Source organism: Quercus robur, chromosome 11 (assembly GCF_932294415.1).
Source record: "Quercus robur chromosome 11, dhQueRobu3.1, whole genome shotgun sequence".
NCBI lineage: Eukaryota > Viridiplantae > Streptophyta > Magnoliopsida > Fagales > Fagaceae > Quercus > Quercus robur.
In genome coordinates, this window is record NC_065544.1 from 28,583,983 (window position 1) to 28,603,087 (window position 19,105).

At 35.7% G+C, this 19,105-nt stretch overlaps 1 protein-coding gene across 1 annotated transcript; it reads right to left on the bottom strand.

Moving 5' to 3' along the window:
• Positions 1-1,627: 1,627 nt before the first annotated feature.
• On the bottom strand, positions 1,628-13,585 carry LOC126704910 (uncharacterized). The gene is made up of 3 exons (XM_050403897.1): positions 13,404-13,585; positions 1,998-2,154; positions 1,628-1,873 (listed from the first exon to the last, which is right to left on the bottom strand). Exons 1-3 carry the CDS (start codon positions 13,583-13,585, stop codon positions 1,628-1,630), a joined length of 585 nt encoding a protein of 194 aa, XP_050259854.1.
• Positions 13,586-19,105: the final 5,520 nt, after the last annotated feature.

Genomic DNA, 19,105 nt, shown 5'->3' on the forward strand with positions numbered 1-19,105 from the left:
ATATCCTTTTCACAACAGGGGGCTAGATTTCATAGGTCCAATAAATGCCCCTTTTGAAGGATGTACATGGATATTGGTAGCCATTGAACTATTTATTAAGTGGGTGGAAGCTATGGCCATGAAGAAAGCAACAGGTAGCTTAGTGGCTAATTTCTTGAGGGAGAATATAGTATGTCAATTTGGGATATCAAGCAAAATTTTTTCTGATAATGGCACACCATTCTTGAATAAGGATGTACACCATTTAACATAATGGTAATCATTTCTCACATGACATTGACACCTTGTTATCCCAAAGGAAATGGTCAAGTTGAGGCCTCTAACAAAAGATTGCTGAAAATATTGGGAAAAATAACTAAGGAGAATGGAAACGGATGGAGAGAGGAGCTTCCTACAGCTTTGTGGGCTCATAGGACAGCCAAATCACAAGCTACACGAACTTCACCTTTTTCTCTAGTCTATGGAACAGAGGCTATCACCCCCAACAAATTTGGTAAGGCCAGTAGTGAAGCTAGCAGAGATCTTAGGAGTACCTAGAGAAGCTGCTTTGGAAATTGTTGAAGAAAAGTGTGATAATACTGCCTCTCATAACCACCTTTATCAGGCCAACATAAGGGCTAGACATAAAGGCCAAGTTAAAGAAAGAAGGTTTCAAGTAGGGGAACTTGTTTGGAAAACTGCTCCTCATGTACGAGGAGTGGCTGGAGTTATCAAGTACAAGTTTTCCCCAAAGTGGGAAGGACCTTACAGAGTGGAAGAAGCACATCAAATGAGACATTATTGGCTGAAAGATTAGGTAGGTATAAAAGCGTATAGCCCCATTAGCTGAGCTCACCTTAGGAAATACCATGCTTAATCTTGTGAAAATATCTTTTTGTTTCCATGATGTCAAACTAATGTTATGTTCCACAATATCTATATCATTATAAACAAAGTCTTTCTATTCAGTTACTTCATATTCTACTATTCATGATATGCATGCAAAGTTCAATGTCCTAACTGAATAAAGCATAATAGAGTTTATAATACAATCATGTGGTCTTTTGAGACCATAAAATATTACAACTTGAAAATTAAATAATGTTTATGAGAGAACTAATTTTTTCAAAAGAGAAGTCTAGGTGGCTTAGAGCTCCTAGCTCGCCTTCCAACTTTTCAATTTCTTTACTCAAAGAACTACGTTATGCTAATTGAGCCTGAAGGGTAGAACTAGCTTCTTGCTTGGATGTCAATTCCACTTGAAGTCTGTTAATAGATTCTTGGAGCTGAGTGATTAAAGTGCTATGTACCTCTAAGCTGAATCTGTCTCTTTTGCTTTGTTGATACAAGAGCTTTCTTTAGCTCTTAACTCTGGAGTGAAGACAAGGAAGCATGAACAGAGGGTCCTGCCTACTTTAAGTCCCTCAATGCAATAGCACGGCTCTTTAGCCAACCAACATTGACACTTAAGCCCTTGGCCTCACCCAGTGTGGAAAGGAAGTCATCAAAGGGAAGAGCCAGACAATCCTTTTTTTCCTTTTGACTACAGTTGGGACACTACAAACCCAATTTGCCCCAAAAGAAAACCTCTAAGAGACAGTTTCCACTTGTCAAAATCCTTCATTATCTCAAGATATTTTGAGAGCAGCTAAAAACATGTTGCTTTCAAATCAAGATAAAGTAATGAGAGCAATGGATCAAAGTTTGTCTTGGTGCTTTCACTCTCTTGGTCCTTGGAAGTAGCTTCTTTAAGGTCTTCTTTATCTTGAGAATTTTTGGCATACGCCCGATTTGAATCCCCCATTTCAACATTGGATTCTATTTCCTCATCAAAAGTCATTTCTTGCACAAAAGCCTTTTGGGTTGAAGGAATGACTTTTGTTTTTGTTTGAGTCTAAAGAACAGATTTTGTAACCTGTTAAAGGTCGAAAAAGAGAAAGGAAAAAAAAGTTACTTGCGCCATTGATTAAGAGAAGACATTACAAGAGCAAAGTCATCATGGAAAAAAAAATGTGTACCTTAGGTTTCTTTACAGAAGAAACTTTTGCACTCTTCTTCCTCCCGGTGCCTGAAAGTTTGGCTTTGGTAGGGAGCTTCAAAGTCCAATCACCCTGAAAGATAGGTGGGACATCTACCTGTTGGGCCCCACTCTCTCCAAAATTCCTAACACGCTCCCTAATATTAGACCATGACTTAAACCTAAGTGAAGGTAGTCTAGCTCTAGTGGGGGAAGTAAAAGGGATTTCAAGACTTGATACCAATATCTTGATGAGATTTTCCCTTTTAAAGCCTAAGGAGGCCACTACAATAGGCAAGGCTAAAGTAGAAAGTGCCCTAATACACCTTGGTCAAAACCAAATTGGCGAGCAAACCTATGGGGATTATAAGCTTGGGTTTCATATTCTTCTTGAAAACGTACCTTGAGTTGAGAAGGAAAGGCGTAGGCAACAAAAGAAAGCTCTTCTTTAAACTAGGGAGTATCCTTGTAGAGAGAAACAGGGACACTCTCTAGAGAATTAAACAGTAGAGGAAACACACCTGACTGTATTTTGTACCCCTTACAACTCAAGCCCCCGTTCTCCAATGATTCTTAAACTCTAAGGCCCAATGCCAGTTTAGAGCCCAATTAGATATCAAATTGACTTGAGGAGTATTAAAATGGAAAATATAACCTTTTAAATGAGCAAAAATATATTTTAAAAAATAAAATGACCAAAGTGGCCCTCGGCCCACGTACATGGGCAACGGCCTGCATACGTGGGCCAAAGCATACGTATGCAAGCACATTCTTGCGTATGCAACTAGGGTTTTAAAAGCATGAAAAGGCAAGTTTTCTGCAATAATGGCTAGTTTTGGAATGAATCTCACATTGTCTAGGAGCCATTCCAGACCCCATTTTTTCCACTATAAAAAGCCTTATATGGTACATTTTCAAAACATACAGAAATCCCACGGGAAAAACCTAAGATTCACTAGAAAATAGTGAATCAAAAGAGACTTTTTCACAAAACACCCTCAAGTAATTTTTATTTGATTGAGACCTTTTCTGGCCCTAATCCGTTCAGTTTAAGATTACTAATCACGTGTTTATTGACTGTGATAGATTTGATTGAGGGGAACGGTCAAAATCAAAGCTTGGAAACTCCTTTTTGAGGTATCAAGCTTCAACTTTTTCTTTTTATTTTATGCTTTTCTTTTTGTGTTTTAATCTTTAATTTGGCTTGATTTATGTTTATGCATGTTTGCCTAGTTTAGTTTATAGTTTTGTCTATGTTCTAAGCATGCTAGGTTATTAGAATTAGGGTTTTTATGTTTGTGCTCTATTTTCTGTTTCAATTTCTAGGTTAGGGTTTTTGAACAAGTCCCACGCATGCATGTCATAAGCATGCATACGCAGCTTAAACTCTGTGTACGCGGGCCTTTGGCTACTTACGCAAGTGCCTACCCAGAAACCCTAATCTAGATTCCTTATGCTATTTGGTTTACTTGTTTCACATGTTTTGCTTCTATTTAAGCCTTTTCCACATGTTTATACATATATGAGCCTCTGTGTTGTATACTTTTTTGTCTTTAATATGCTTAAATTAGGGTTTTTGTCTTTATTGCTTTATGGATAGATATGTTGTTTTGGATGAAAGATGCCATGTTGTATGTTAGATGCATGCTAGTATGTGTGTGAGTTAGGATATAAAATGTTGAATTAGTTTTTAATAAGGTTAAGACATAAGACATAATAATGGGAGACTAACCTTAGGCTTGGGCGATCTTGGGTGCCTAACACCTTCCCAAGAGTGTACCTAAACTCCGAACCCATACTCTGGCAGTAAGATCAAAGGTCCTTCCTCGAAAGGACGCTATATATATGGTTCCTAGACCTTTGTAAAAACTAGGTGGTGACTCAGAGATCCCTTGTGTCCACACCACTCTTCAAGGTAGAATAGGGTTTGGTTGTCCAATCAATAAGGTCATCCAACACCTTGCTAAGGAAACTATCTGGAGACACCACCACCTATTCTAATGCCAAGAACGTGGCAGCCCTTGGGGTGATGGTAGACTGGTTCTATAAGAGCTTAAAACTCTAGGGACGGAGGCATAATTCCTAAAGTGTTCCCTCAACCATATTTGTAAAAATGCAACAGGTACAAAGGTTTCTACTTGAAATCTACCCTATGAGCATTGCAAGTCAAGAGTAAAATGATCTAGATGAGAATACAGAGTTCCTAAAAAGTAGGGAGCAAGGGGAAAGGAATGTCCTTTGGCTAATTTAACAACCAGAGGGAAATGCCTACTTAAAATCTTCTCATGAGGATATCCCTCAAACAGATGATGAGATAATAAGAAAGCAATAAAAGCTTCAAGTTCATAAGGGCTTGAGTTACCTTTTCCTACAACAAAGTCAATGCCCCCTTTTAAAGGATCTACATTAGCTTCCTCATCCACGCCATCAACATACTCCTTCCAAAAGTACCTAATCCACCCCAAAAGTTGGCTTTGGAACCTTTGTCCCCGCCAACACTGGTGTCTTCTGCTACTACCTTACTGGGGGCTTTCCCTTTTCTTGCTACCTTCAAGACTGATTTCTTCAAGGTCTTCTTCACTACGTCTTCAAGGAATTTCACTGCCTTAGCTTTATTAGGAGACAAAGAAATGTTAACCACTTCACCATCTCCAAACAAGGGAAGTCTCAATATCTCATAGACATCCTCTAAAAAGGGAGAGATTTCTTAACACCCCGTGAAGAAGGTGTGAGTAGTGGAAATCCACCGATACAAGAGAGAGAGAAGACTTTCACTATCCTTGTTGATGTTCAAGCCAGAAAATACAAGTACTGTGTGCACAAGATGCACCCTTTGTAGAATGTCCATGAAGGGAGGATGAGCCAACACTCTTCGACACCAACTCCTCCAACCTCTGGAAACAAAAGTATGGGATTTGAAGACCACATCTATGGTAGGAGCAAAATCTCCCCTACAAGTGCCAAGTTTGGGAATGTGCTTCAAATCTTAATCCATTGTCAGGAGATCATTAGGCTCTACGCATGCTATGCAAGGAGGATCTTCAGAACAAGAAACCGAGTCCCAATAAAAATTTTTGTCAAACAGATAATCTTCAAAGAAGGGAGGAATAATCCATTGCTCCTCTATGGAAGCATTTTTATCTCACCCTAACAGCGACCTATTAATATTTTAGGATGAAGGTTCTGAAAATTTTGCAGAATTGGATCTTAAACCACATTTGACACCTATGGTTTTGTGTTTGGGAAGGATTCTGAGTTCTGGGTTGAAGAAGGAGAAGAAAATAAGGAAAAAATGAGAGAAAAAAGGGAAGAAAATATTTCTTTTCCTTTTATACTTTGGGTAGTTATTCTTTTCTCTCTAAAAAGAGATCGTTCAAAATACAAGGTGTCTTTTCAAAAATGACACGTGTCAGCAAGGGGAAAAACTAAATCTCTGACAAGGGATTAGTTGATGGTAAGAAAGTCAAGGAAACCACCAGTTGGAAAATCTGGTTTTGCATCTCATACAAAACACACAGCGGAAGCAACAAACACGGATCTACTTCTTTCATGAGAGATAGCATGTAACCTTGAATTCTAGAACAAAGAATAGAAAGTGTACCTTGATGAAGTGAAATTCAAAACCAAGACTTGAGAATACCTCTAATCTTCATCTTAATTCCACATAATGCCCAAGAAGTGTGGTCTATCAATCAGTTTACATGTATGTGTTCAAGGGAGAATAAGAGAGTGGCTTACACTCACATACACAACATTTCCATCATCAATATTCTGAAAATTCTGTATGTTTCTCTCCTTATACATAACTAATTATCTAATTGGGCTAGCCTTTTGGGCCTGCACAATTGTACTTTAGTTTGTGGCTTAAGATGGGACCAAAGGGAACAAATAAGACTCTAGCTCCAATGGGCCTTGGGCTTTTCTGTCAACTCTTGACAAGTCCAAAGTTACCATTAATTATATTTAATACTACTATATAAATGTAATTACACTCTAGGCCTTATTAATAAATTATATCCTAAGACTCTAATGATATCATTTAACCCCTCCATGAAATATCCATAGTGAAAAAAGTCATAATAAACTATCACTTTGTAAACAACTATTTTATCCTTGAGTACCCATTTAATCTTTTAGTTATTCACATTTATTGAAATCCAATTTCAATAAATATAAGTTTTAGTAACTCCTTACTAAAGTGGGTGCCCTGAATAACAATTCCCACTAAACTTATCTCAAAGGGATATTTCGTGTCTCTATAAAAAGAGATTATGGATTCCATTTTCAGAATATGTGTTCCCTCAACACTACGTGTGGTTACCCAACATACTGAGGTTTTGACCGTGAATATTAGATCCCACTCCTGATATATCAAAGTAACCTATATTTCATGATCAGGTTCACTATCAACTCAAGATTAAGAGTCTATGAAATTAGAAGTGGTGAGATTAATTATTCAGGTGACAGTTATTGATTGAATAATTAATCTCACAGTGGTCCAGTTTAATATGTCTTAACTCCTAAGACACATCAACTAGAAGTCTCCACTTTCATGATCAAGACAAATCATCTTAGTTGATGTGTTATAGTCTTCGTAGATGAAACGCCCAATTCCATCACCAACTACGAACTACGTTTTGAGTTTACAAGGAACTTGTGATTTATATCTTCTGTGACTAAATCACATACAGTGCATCTCAAGGACTATGATAATATCCCATTAGTTCATTTATAAATTGTCTCATTTAATTAAATAATTTAATTATTTATGACATGCCAATAAATTGGATTTTAGGGCATAAACCCTAACAATCTCCCACCTTCCCTCAAAGACAATTTACCATATATCTGACACTTATTTCCCTTTAGAGTAATTCATAGTCACTCTAAGGCAAGGTGGAAACAAGTTTCAGCCAGATTTATTGCATAAATGATCTTTTCTACTACTACATCTCACGTACTCATATCTCTCTAATGAGATAATACTTACGCTTAAAGTGTATCTTCACCACCTAGGATGAGCACATATCTTGAAGTCCAACTTCATGAATCACAATCAAACTACAAGTCAGTATTTGTACAACCAATAACCATCAAATCCTCACTTTGGTGGACAAGCATATAATCCCTCATTCTCCTAAGATATTTTAGTATTTGCTTTACTCCCACAAAATTAAGTGATCTTTGGTTCAATTGATATTTGCTTACCATGCCCACTGCAAAATAGATATTTAGCCTAGTACATAGCATAACATAAAGACTTCCTATTAATATACAATAGGGAACCGTCTTAATATGCTTTTCCTTTTATATGTCTTAGGACTATAGTCCTTTATAAAGGAACTTCAAACTTAAAAGGAAAAAAATCCTTCCTTGAAGTATTACATGCTATACTTGGCCAGAATCTAATCTATTTAAGCAGTTTGAGATAGACACAACATTCTAATTTCTGAATTTTAACAAAGTTTAATTCTTAGGATGTGACCAATCTTTCCCAAGTACTTTATATCAAACTGGACTAGACAACAAAAAACTCCATTGATGACAACAACTCTACATCATTCTAAATGATTAGAATGTCATCAACATACATTAAGAGATTTATTATTCTATATAGCTTTTATAGACATAGGGCCTTTTAATACTTGATCAAAATCAAACAGCTTGATTGCTTGATCAAAGATGATATTTTATGATTCAAATGCTTGCTTTAGTCCATAAATGGACTACAAGCAACTTGCATACTAAACACTACTGGTTCTTTGCTATGAACAAGTCTAGTTACATCATATAGATGTCCTCCTCACGATTGCTACTAAAAGAAGCTTTCTTGATATCCATTGCCATATTTCATCCAAATGAAATATAATGAATAAGAGAATCTAGATAGAGTCAAACTTGACTATTGGTGAAAAAAACTTTTCATAGTTGAACCTTTTCTTTCCGAATAAATCATTTTGCCATTAATCTTGACTTTGAAGGTTTGCACCTTCAAATCTATCAATCTCATTTACTTGTAGACCAATTTGAAAACAATAGGCTTAATGCCATTAAGCGCCTCTACAAGTTCTAGACTTTAAATAGAATCTAATTCTATTCACATAACCTTGATCCAGTATTCCATATTCATATCATCTATTGCCTTTACGTAGGACCGAGGATCAAATTCATATCCTCATGGAATAACTTCAAAAGTTTATTCCAAAAGCATGAATTTATTTGGTAATTGATAATCCTCCTACTGCGATATTGTACTGGTGCAATAGTTATCTACAGAATAATGTCTTGTGGTGTATCTAATACAACCATCTCATTTCTAAATGTATTTTATAGTTGTCTTACAACAAATTCTAACATTTTTCATCTAGAACATTCTACCTTTAAAAGAGCTCTATTCCTCCTTTATGTATGCACTGACTTAAAGAAGTCATCGTAACTTTATTCCTTTACGAAAAGGAACCCTAGATCATATTATCCTCTAAATAGAATTCATAGACTAAGAATATAAGAAAATAATGGTTCTAAAAGCCCATCTTTCACCAATCTTGAATATCATTTAGATTAATAAGATCTAGACATAAGTGCCAAAACATACAATACCAAAGGATGAAGACTTTCTCTTTAAAAAACAAAACATGTACATTTCAATCTAGAAAACAATCATGGACAATGCTTAACTTTAACAAAATGGAAACACTTTCCATTTGGTCATACTTTTAAGTCTAATTTCCTTTTGGCAACTATTAGGGCAATTAGCTTGTCCAACTGTTTGGTATTATAATTCCTCTTCTTACCACCCTCAACTTTCAATTTAGGCTGAGAATTTGAATTAAATCATATAGATCCTAGCCTTAGCTTTTAGGATGTCTTCCATTGCGTAGAACTCAATCATTAATTCAGATAATATAAAAAGAATTTATTTTCAAAACAATCTGAATTGATCAAATGATTCTAACAAGGACTTGTGGATCATATCCATATGAGATTAACATTTAATCTCTACATCCAAGAATTCCAATACATTTAAAAATAAAACATTTCATAGAATGATATTGAATTGGAACTCCTTAAGCCTTTCTTAGCACTCAATATGATTCATAACAAACATCTCATTTAGACTTAATATAAAGTCTAAGTCTAGTACTAACTCTTGCATCTCATGCTATAGCACAATTGAGATAGAAGCCAATAAAACATTTTAGCATTTCCATGGAGACTATGATCACATCATAAGCTATCTTCCATAAATGCGTCATGTATAGGAAATTATGATAATGCTGAATTGAAACATATTTATGTACTTCAGCTCCTCTAAGCTCCATGTCCAAAATTATTTCTTAGTTAATGTGATTCAATTAAAATAGTAGTTAAAGAACAAAAATTTATGACAACTTTATTTTGAGACCATGACCATAAATACCAGGACATTATTATTTTACATCCATAACCATATAATATGGAACCCAAAAACCATACTATACTAGGTTGCGACAACCTAATCCCACAATTAATATTCCTTAACATAGAGTGAATACCAACCACTATGATCAGGTGAGAACTATTCTCATTATTAATGTTGTCATGGTAACTCTTACCAAACAAAAATAATTTGCAGCTTTTCCTTCAACCTCTAAGTAATAATGACATAGCTCCTTTGGGAGGTTAACATTACATTTAGTCTAGTGTACACCATTATCTAGAATCATGTGTAGCAACATTTCATCTCCCTTATAGTGTTTAAACTTGTAGTACCATGAAACAAAACACCCTCCTTTGGGATCGCAAGGCATATACGCCAAGACAAGGTGCTTGTTCACACTACTTTAAACATGTAAGTTCAATCTTGTAGTACTATGAAGTAAACACCCTACTTTGGGATCGCGAGGCATATATGCCAAAACAAGGTGCTTACCCACACTACTATGAATTGATAATGGAGGCTGTGAGATCCAACCCTTATATCTCTCTCCCACTAGAAATTTTGAAACAAGTGGATTGTCTTGAAAACATTGTGATCTTATCACAATTTTAACCCTACACATCAATTGTATTCAATCATTTAAATTTGATGTGATCTTACTAAGTCACGTCACAATAGCGTAACAAACATTCGTGTAATCACAAAGAAGTTTAATCATGTAATCTTTGAAGTAAATACCCTCCGCATGGAATGCAAGGCTCAAGGCTAAAACAAGGTATCTATTCACATTACAATAAACTTAACAAAATGGTTATTTCAGCACTCCCACTCGTTATTTGGGTTTTTCTTTAAATAATTGTGATCCCATCACAACTAATAACCTTGCACTTGTTAAAGACTCTAATCTCATTAGAATCACTAACTAAAATTGGAAGTCCGAAACTATCTAGGATTCCTTATACACTAATGAATCAAAAATTAGTTATATAGAACTCTATCCTTAACTTATTTGATTAAGAATTCTAATCTCATTAGAAACTATATACCTTTTAATTAGAATTTTAATCTCAATAAAACTTCTAATTAAAATAAATTAAGGACTATATATCATACAACAATTTAGGACTAAGAGTTCTATTTAACTAACATCTTTGATCTCATTAGGTCTTTTAGTTAGATAATGATTAATAAATGTCCTTAACTTTTAAGGACTATAAAATTAATCATTATATATAGAACCATGTGTAATCTCATCACACACAACCTTACCTTTTATCAAAGTTTTAAAACTTAGTCAAAAACAAGTAAAAATTCAAAATTCAGTGCCTTCAATAGGTCGAACCTATTACTTCATCGATCAAAAAATGAAGAAATTCATCACAAAGCTTCTACCTCGTTCGATTGATTCTCGATTCGTATTCGATCGATCGAAATTAACAATCGATTGGTCGTAAGGAATTCTATTTCGATCGAGATGATGAAGAATTTCATCATCAAATTTTTGCCTGACTTGATCGGTTCTCGATTTCTCTTCGATCAATCGAAAAGTACATTCGATCGATCGAAACTCGCATAACTGAATTTTACCAGAATTTTCCAGCAATCGTTTTTGATAGTTTTTGCAATTTTCCATCAAAAACACCTTTTGATTTTATGAATGAAGATTCACATATCAAACATTAAGGTTTTCAAGATTAAGATCAAGAACCATAATAATGCTAGAAACTTTGAAAACTTAATCCTATCTCATTAGGAATGAATCTCATAATCCTAGCATTAACATACTGTTTGATCATAAATATATAATGCAAGACTAGCAATTGTACACGTTTATCATTCAAGAATAAAAGCTATTCATTCATACATGTAAGTCTAGCAAAATCAAAAGCAACCGGCAATGTTCATTATAAAGCTTTAACACATAAACAAAAGCATGTTAACGGCAGATTGAATATGCCGCGTGGGTCCACGATATACATTTGTAAAACAACATATCATGCCAAGATATACGTTAACGGCAACAATAATTATTGAATAAAAACAATAACTATGCCAAGTATATCCAACCAGTGCAAAACGAAGTGCACGTACATGATGGTTATACCAGTTACATTCATATTCTTAAACCTTAAACCATGTCTTTCACAAAAGAGTACGATCTGGTTTTGCATCTCATACAAAACACATAGCGGAAGCAACAAACACGGATCTACTTCATTCATGAGAAATAACATATAACCTTGAATTCTAGAACAAAGAATAAAAAGTGTACCTTGATACAGTGAAATTCAAAACCAAGACTTGAGAATACCTCTAATCTTCACCTCAATTCCACATAATGCCCAAGAAGTGTGGTCTCTCAATCAGTTTACATGTATGTGTTCAAGGGAGAATAAGAGAGCGGCTTACACTCACACACACCATTTCCATCATCTATATTCTGAAAATTCTATATGTTTCTCCTTATACATAACTGATTATCTAATTGGGCTAGCCTTTTAGGCTTGCACAATTGGGCTTTAGTTTGTGGCTTGAGATGGGACCAAATAGAACAAATAAGACTCTAGCTCCAATGGGCCTTGGGCTTTTTTGTCAACTCTTGACAAGTCCAAAGTTACCATTAATTATATTTAATACCACTATATAAATATAATTGCACTCTAAGTCTTATTAATAAATTATATCCCAAGACTCTAATGATATCATTTAACCCCTCCATGAAATATCCATAGTGAAAAAAGTCATAATAAATTGTCACTTTGTAAATAACTATTTTATCCTTGAGTACCCGGTTTAATCTTTTAGTTATTCACATTTATTGAAATCCAATTTCAATAAATATAAGCTTTAGTAACTCCTTACTAAAGTGGGCACCCTGAATAACCAATTCCCATTAAACTTATCTCAAGGGGATATTTCATGTCTTTATAAAAAGAGATTATGGATTTCATCTTGAGAATATGTGTTCCCTCAATACTACGTGTGGTTACCCAACATACTAAGCTTTTGACCATGAATATTAGATCTCACTCCTGATATATCAAAGTAACCTACATTTCATGATCGGGTTCACTATCCCCTTAGGATTTAGAGTTTATCAAATTAGAAGTCGTAAGATTAATTATTCAGGTGACAGTTGTTGATTGAATAATTAATCTCACAGCGGTCTAGTTCAACATTTTTTAACTCCTAAGACACATCAACACATCAATTAAAGTCTTCACTTCCATTATCAAGACAAATCATCTTAGTTGATGTGTTATAGTCTTCACAGATGAAACGCCCAATTCCATCTCCGACTACGAACTAAGTTTTGAGTTTACAAGAAACTTGTGATTTATATTTTCTACGACTAAATCACATATAATGCATCTCAAGGACTATGATAATGTCCCATTAGTTCATTTATAAATTGTCTCATTTAATTAAACAATTTAATTATTTATGACATGCCAATAAATTGGATTTTAGGACATAAACCCCAACACCACCTTCACAGACAAAGTGGAAAGGCATAACTCCTCACCAATAGGTTTAGTTTCACTTTGTTTCATTTTGTTTAACTGACATGTTTACATTTTATGCCTTTGTGCAGGGATATTATATAATAAAAAAAAACATAAGGCATAACTTAAATGTAAACATATGGTTTGTAACATATAATAGAAACAAACTACCTTTTAATATATATTTTTTTGTGTTTAAATATTACAAAATTGGAAAGAGGGATTTACATGATTTGGCCCTTGTGGCCTATCACCCCTTCCTTATACAAAAACACAAGTACAAAAAAACAAAATAACAATTGTTTTAAAAGAAAAACTAAAAATCCTACAACCTAGGCCAATAATATGGCTTACATGCAAAATAAAAAGAAAAAGAAAAAGAAAGTTGCAAAATTGATGGTGAGCAGATCAAAGAGACTGAGGCGCATAAGCATCCGAGTCATCCCCAAAGTCCTCTTAAGGATAATCTGGAGCCAGATACTCCATCTCCTCCTCATCCTTTTTGTCTTCCACTTTTTCCTCCTCCTTCTTGCCTTCATCATCCCCTAAATCAGAGCTATTAGAGGAATCTGACTTCTCCGAGTCAGAGGGGTCCAAGGCACTGGACTCAGAGCTTGACTGAGAAGTCCTGCAAATTTTCTTGTGCCTAGAGAAGGATGCCATGAAAGCATTGTACTCTGCCTCTTTAGCTTGTATTCGAAGCTCTTCAAAGTCTTCACCTTCATCCTTACTCTAGTTAAGAGGATGAACCTCCTCCAGAATGAAAACTTAGGGAGGCAGAGGGAATATTGGGAAAGGGAGAGGAGGATGTACAGGGCTTAGTGGTTATGGAGGAATATTGTTGCTTAGGGAGCCTGGAGCATCTTCAAAGGAACTTGAAGTGTGCTTAGGGGAGTTAGAACCAATGGAAGAGAGGTTTGACATTTTGTTCGGATTAAGGTTTTCTTTGGATTAAGGTTTTCTTTGAGAAAGATATGAAAATACAAAAGGAATAAAGAATGAAGAAGAGATCTTTCCTATTTAAATCACTATCCGGAGTCAAGTAAAGAGACACGACATTTATGAGGAGTAATGTTTATTTGCCAAAATGCAGGAAATGAAGAGATGCCAAAATGGCTAGAAGAACCCCTACAGGCCACGTGTCCATGTTCAAACGTCACAAGCTATAATTGCTTAAGTGTTAATGCCTGAAACGATGTGACTGTCAAAGGCCTTAGCCATTAAATGCCATTAACAGTCAAGGGCTAACGTACAGTACACTAGCCAAGGCATGGGAGAGTGTCGATATGGCTAGATCTGGACCTTACACGTGGAGTGGCTATGAGCAAGGGAGAGGAAACATTGGCTACAAGATTTTATGATTAGCCTGTGCCAAGGGTGTGACTGCCTGGGGAAGAAAGTAAAATATGCATCTGAAATGGTACTCAAGCTCTCATAAAAGGGAGATAGTGACCTCCTAAGGTCAGCAACTATAGAAACACCCCTTATTGGCTAAGTGTATGTTGGACCACTTCAGGGACACATGTATCACCTACAATACTTCTGAAGTCCCTCTCATTGCTCAAGAGTTGTTCCTCAAGCAGTGGAAAAGTCACCTACCCTCATGCCACAGTGCTAATGTTGGCATACTCTCTCTCGTCCAGTCACCAAATAGTAACCCAGCTATAGTAAGGTCCAAAATAAGGAAATGATGACTTGACACCTGTCTTTGTACTTAGTCATATTCCTCAGATTATAAGAGGAACATGTAGCTGGACTTTTAGGGTAAGAATCCAAATAGATCTTTTGAGAAGAGAGTAGAAAGTTGATAAGAAAGTGAGGTAGAAAACAAGGTCTTTCTTTGAAGGAAGAACATCCTTATTGTACAAGGGTTACCTCTTTTTCCATACAATACAAAATTGAACAGAGCAAGAATGATTCTTTCTTGCTCAAACCATGGCTTTTCATCCCTTTCCTAGGGTTTTCCACGTATTTCTTGTGTCCACTTTACATTCTTGCAATCACTTTCTTCTTCTCTAGATATTATGATGTCAAAGCTTGCATTTTTGTCATTCATGAGCTTTCTCATTGAGATGTACTGTTAGATAACTTATTCACTTTCCCATATAAGTTCAAATCTAGCTTGCATGTACAGGCCCCAAAGGCTCTTTTACAAAAACACACCAAATTCACTAGAAAGTAGTGAATCAAAGAGAGTGTTTTTATTCAAAAACATCCTTAAGTTAAAGTTTTTCTTGGTTGGGACGTACTTTGTTCTTGACCTTCAATTTTTAAGCTTACTAACCTTCTGGGTTTTGTTCTTGATTTGATTGACTGAAGGGAACAATCAAATCAAAACTCTAAGGAGTTCTAGTTTTGAGGTAAAGGATTATTTTTCTCTTTATTCTTGTTTGTTTGTTTGTTTTTCTTTGTGTTTTATTGCTTTAATACATTTGTGGTTAGTTTAGGTTGTTTACTCTTCTTATATTAAGCATGATAGGTTATTAGATTTCCTGCTTTGATCATTTGTTCATTGTTGTTTCTGGATCTACATTTTTGGGCATGTATGCGTGCACATGCATCATGCATGCACATGCATCATGCATGCACATGCATCATGCATGCATACGCATGCACATGGGGTGTGTGCATATACCCCATGTATGTGCATGCATGCTCGTGCCCCGAAACCCAGATTTAGGGTTCTTCATATTTTTTCTATTTTTAATTAGTTTTAATCACTCATTTAGTTTTCGTTTGACTTAGTTTTACATGTTTAGACCATAAGATTAGTGAGATAATATGCTTTGCTTGCTTTTGATTGTTAGATTGAAGGTTAGGGTTTATATGTCTTAGATGAACAATTTGGATATGCATAAATCATATAAACATGCATTTGATTGCTTGAACATGAGTTGATTGCTTATGATGGATAAACATGATGAATGATTGGTATTTAAAAATGCATGTGATGATTGATTTGTTTCTACTTTAGGCATGTTTCTGTGATATATTTCTGTATATATTTCTTGTTGCCCTTGGAGATAAAGCATGAATTGCTAGATGAATGATAGGATCATATGCCATGATATATGTGGGATGATATGCCATGTTGAATGATAGATGCATGTTTGAGTGCATGTGGGTATAGAATAACATGTTAGAGGACCCTTCGATAAGATTAGGATTTGGAACACAATGAGTGAAGGCCAACTTATAGGTCGGGTGGGTTGGGTGTCTAACACTTTCCCATCCCCATACTTAAATTCTGGACACGTATTCTAGTAAAGATCAGCCCTTCGACAAGGGCGCTACGTATATAGTTCTTAGACCTAATCTAGGTGACGACTCTATTTACACCCTCCGCTCAGTCCACACTAGACCGAGGTGTATTTCCCATGTGGAGACTCCAACTCGTCATGGATGCTTGCACCCACAGGCCAACACTCATTATGTTTCACATCTTAATTCTATCAAAAGGATCCTCTAATAGGTTATATACATGCATATACACACTCTAGATCTATCCTAACATGCATCTAGCATTCACCTTAACATTCATCTAATCATGGCATATCACATAGCATCTCACATTATCATCACATACATGCATCCTACCATTCATCTAAGCATTTCTTACTTAATCCCATGGCATAACACATTACATAAGAGCAGTAAGTATCATATTCATATCACACAAATATTGCATACATGTTCCATGTTCAACATATTCAACGAACATATCAAGTTCATCATGTTTATCATCAAACAAGCATGTATGTTCATTTTATAATGCATGATTTGCCTTCACTTACCACATTGCATTACAGCACCACATTACCTATGCATCGATGCATGTTCATGTTCAAATGCATGTTATTTGTGTTCATCCAATCATATAAACCTTAATCATGTGATTGAACTTAGAAGACATTAGAACATGTTAACTGTGGTGGTCCATTCCCAACGACCTTGGGTTGATTGGGCCCAAACCCCCAATTTATTTATTTCCTGGGTTAGGCATATCCCACAATGAGAGGTCTAAAAAGGAAATAAATGGTGTCTCTGATTATCCTATGGTGGTGCCTAATTACTGAATTGCTTTAGCTTCAGCTCAGCCATGGAGGTTATTAAACGACCGAACTCCCTGTGTTAAGTCCAAGTAGGACTTACCTCTCCCAAAGACAAGTTTCTCTCTCTCTTCTCTCATGTGTCTCTCCCCTATTTTTTGTTCCAACCCTTTACTTCCCTTACTCTTTCCCTATTTATACTCTTCTTTGAGTGGGGGCATCACGATGAGTGAATGTTATGTGCATCAGTGAGCCCTACCGCTTAAATGGTATGAGTGGCTTCTTCAATCTAGGCCATTGTTGGCCAATGTTAAATCCTATGTTAGAGAGATGATCCACCCTCTATGGTTGAAGTGACCTTCTAGTAACTTATGGATTCTCCAAAGGCATTATCTAGGATCCTAGGTGTAGAGACTGCATTTTGTACCCCTTACAACTCGGGCCCCCATTCCCCAATGATGCCCAAACTCTAATGCCCAAGGCTAGTTTATAGCTCAATCAAATATTAAATTGACTTAAGGAGTGTAAAAATGGAAAATGTAACCTTTACATACGAGCAAAAATCTATTTTTGGAAAGAAAATGACCAAAGTGGCCCTTGACCTGCATACGTGGACCGCAGCCTACGTACATAGCTAAGGTTTTAGAAGCATAAGAAAGGCAAGTTTTCTACAATAATGGCTGAGGTTTGGAATGAATCCCACATCATTTAGGAGCCGCTCCAAACCCCATTTTTTTTCACTATATAAAGCCTTACATGGTACATTTCAAAACACATAGAAATCCCACAGGAAAAACCTAAGATTCACAAGAAAATAGTGAATCAAAAAAGAGTTTTTCACAAAACACCCTCAAGTCATTTTTATTTGATTGGGACCTTTTTTGGCCCCAATCCTTTTAGTTTAACGTAGCTAATCACTATTTTATTGAATTGTAATAGATTTGACTAAGGGAAACAGTCAAAATCAAGCTTGGAAAGCTTTATGTGAGGTATTTCTTTTAAACCTTTTTTCTTTCTTGCTTGTCTTTAAATCCTTTTGTTTGCTTTGTTTGTTTGTTTGTTAAAACATGTTTGAATATGCTTCTCTAGGTTAGGTTTAAGTTTTGGTATGCTTAGAATGTATGTTTGTATGTTAGAATTAGGGTTTTAGTTCATACTCTATTTTCTGCCTTGTTCGTTTCTGGGTTAGGGTTTTGAGTGAGTCCTACGCACGCATGCCATGAGCATGCGTACATAGGTTAAATCCTGCATACGCAGGCTTCTAGCTTCGTGCGTAGGTGCTTGCCCAAAAACCCTAATCCATCTTTCTTATTTGTTTGTTTTGTTTGTTTCGCATGTTTTGTCTCTTTTCTTTTAAAGCCTTTTTCTCAAGTTTACACATATTTGTGTCTCTTATAGGCTTAACATGCTTAGATTAGGGTTTTTTGATTGTTTCTTGCTTTGATGCCATGCCATTCATTCATATGTCCATGCATTAATGCCATAGGTGCTGTGTTATTGTAAGGTAAGTAAAGGGTCATGCATCAAAAATGTTCATGCATTGATGCCATGCTGCCATGATCAAGTTTTTGCCTAGTTTTAGATGTATGATAGGGTTTTCACATGATAGGGTTTTCACATGATAGGGTTTTCACATGCTAGATGAATGCTAGGGTTTCTTTTGTATGTTTGGCTCTCTCTTTTTTGATGGATAGATAAGTATGCTTGTTTAGGGATGAAAGATGCCATGTTATATGTTAGATGCATGTTAGTGTGTGTGTGTGTGTGTATGTGTGTGTGTGTGTAGAATAAGTGTTGAATTAGTTTCTAATAGGGTTAAGACATAAGACACAATGATGGGAGGCCAACCTTAGGGTTGTGCAATCTTGGGTGCCTACCACCTTCTCAAGAGCATACCTAAAATCCAAACCCATACTTTGCTAGTAAGATCAAAGGTCCTTACTCAAAGGGACGCTATATATATAGTTCCTAGACCATTGCAAAGACTAGGTGGTGACTCCCCCTTTGTGTCCACAATGGCGACTCCATTGGGGATAGTGAGTTTAATTCCTATGTGTCTTGTTTCTTAACTGTAATGTTGTAATTTACAACTATATATTTTGTTGACTTTAATTCCGTACCAAATTTGATTGTA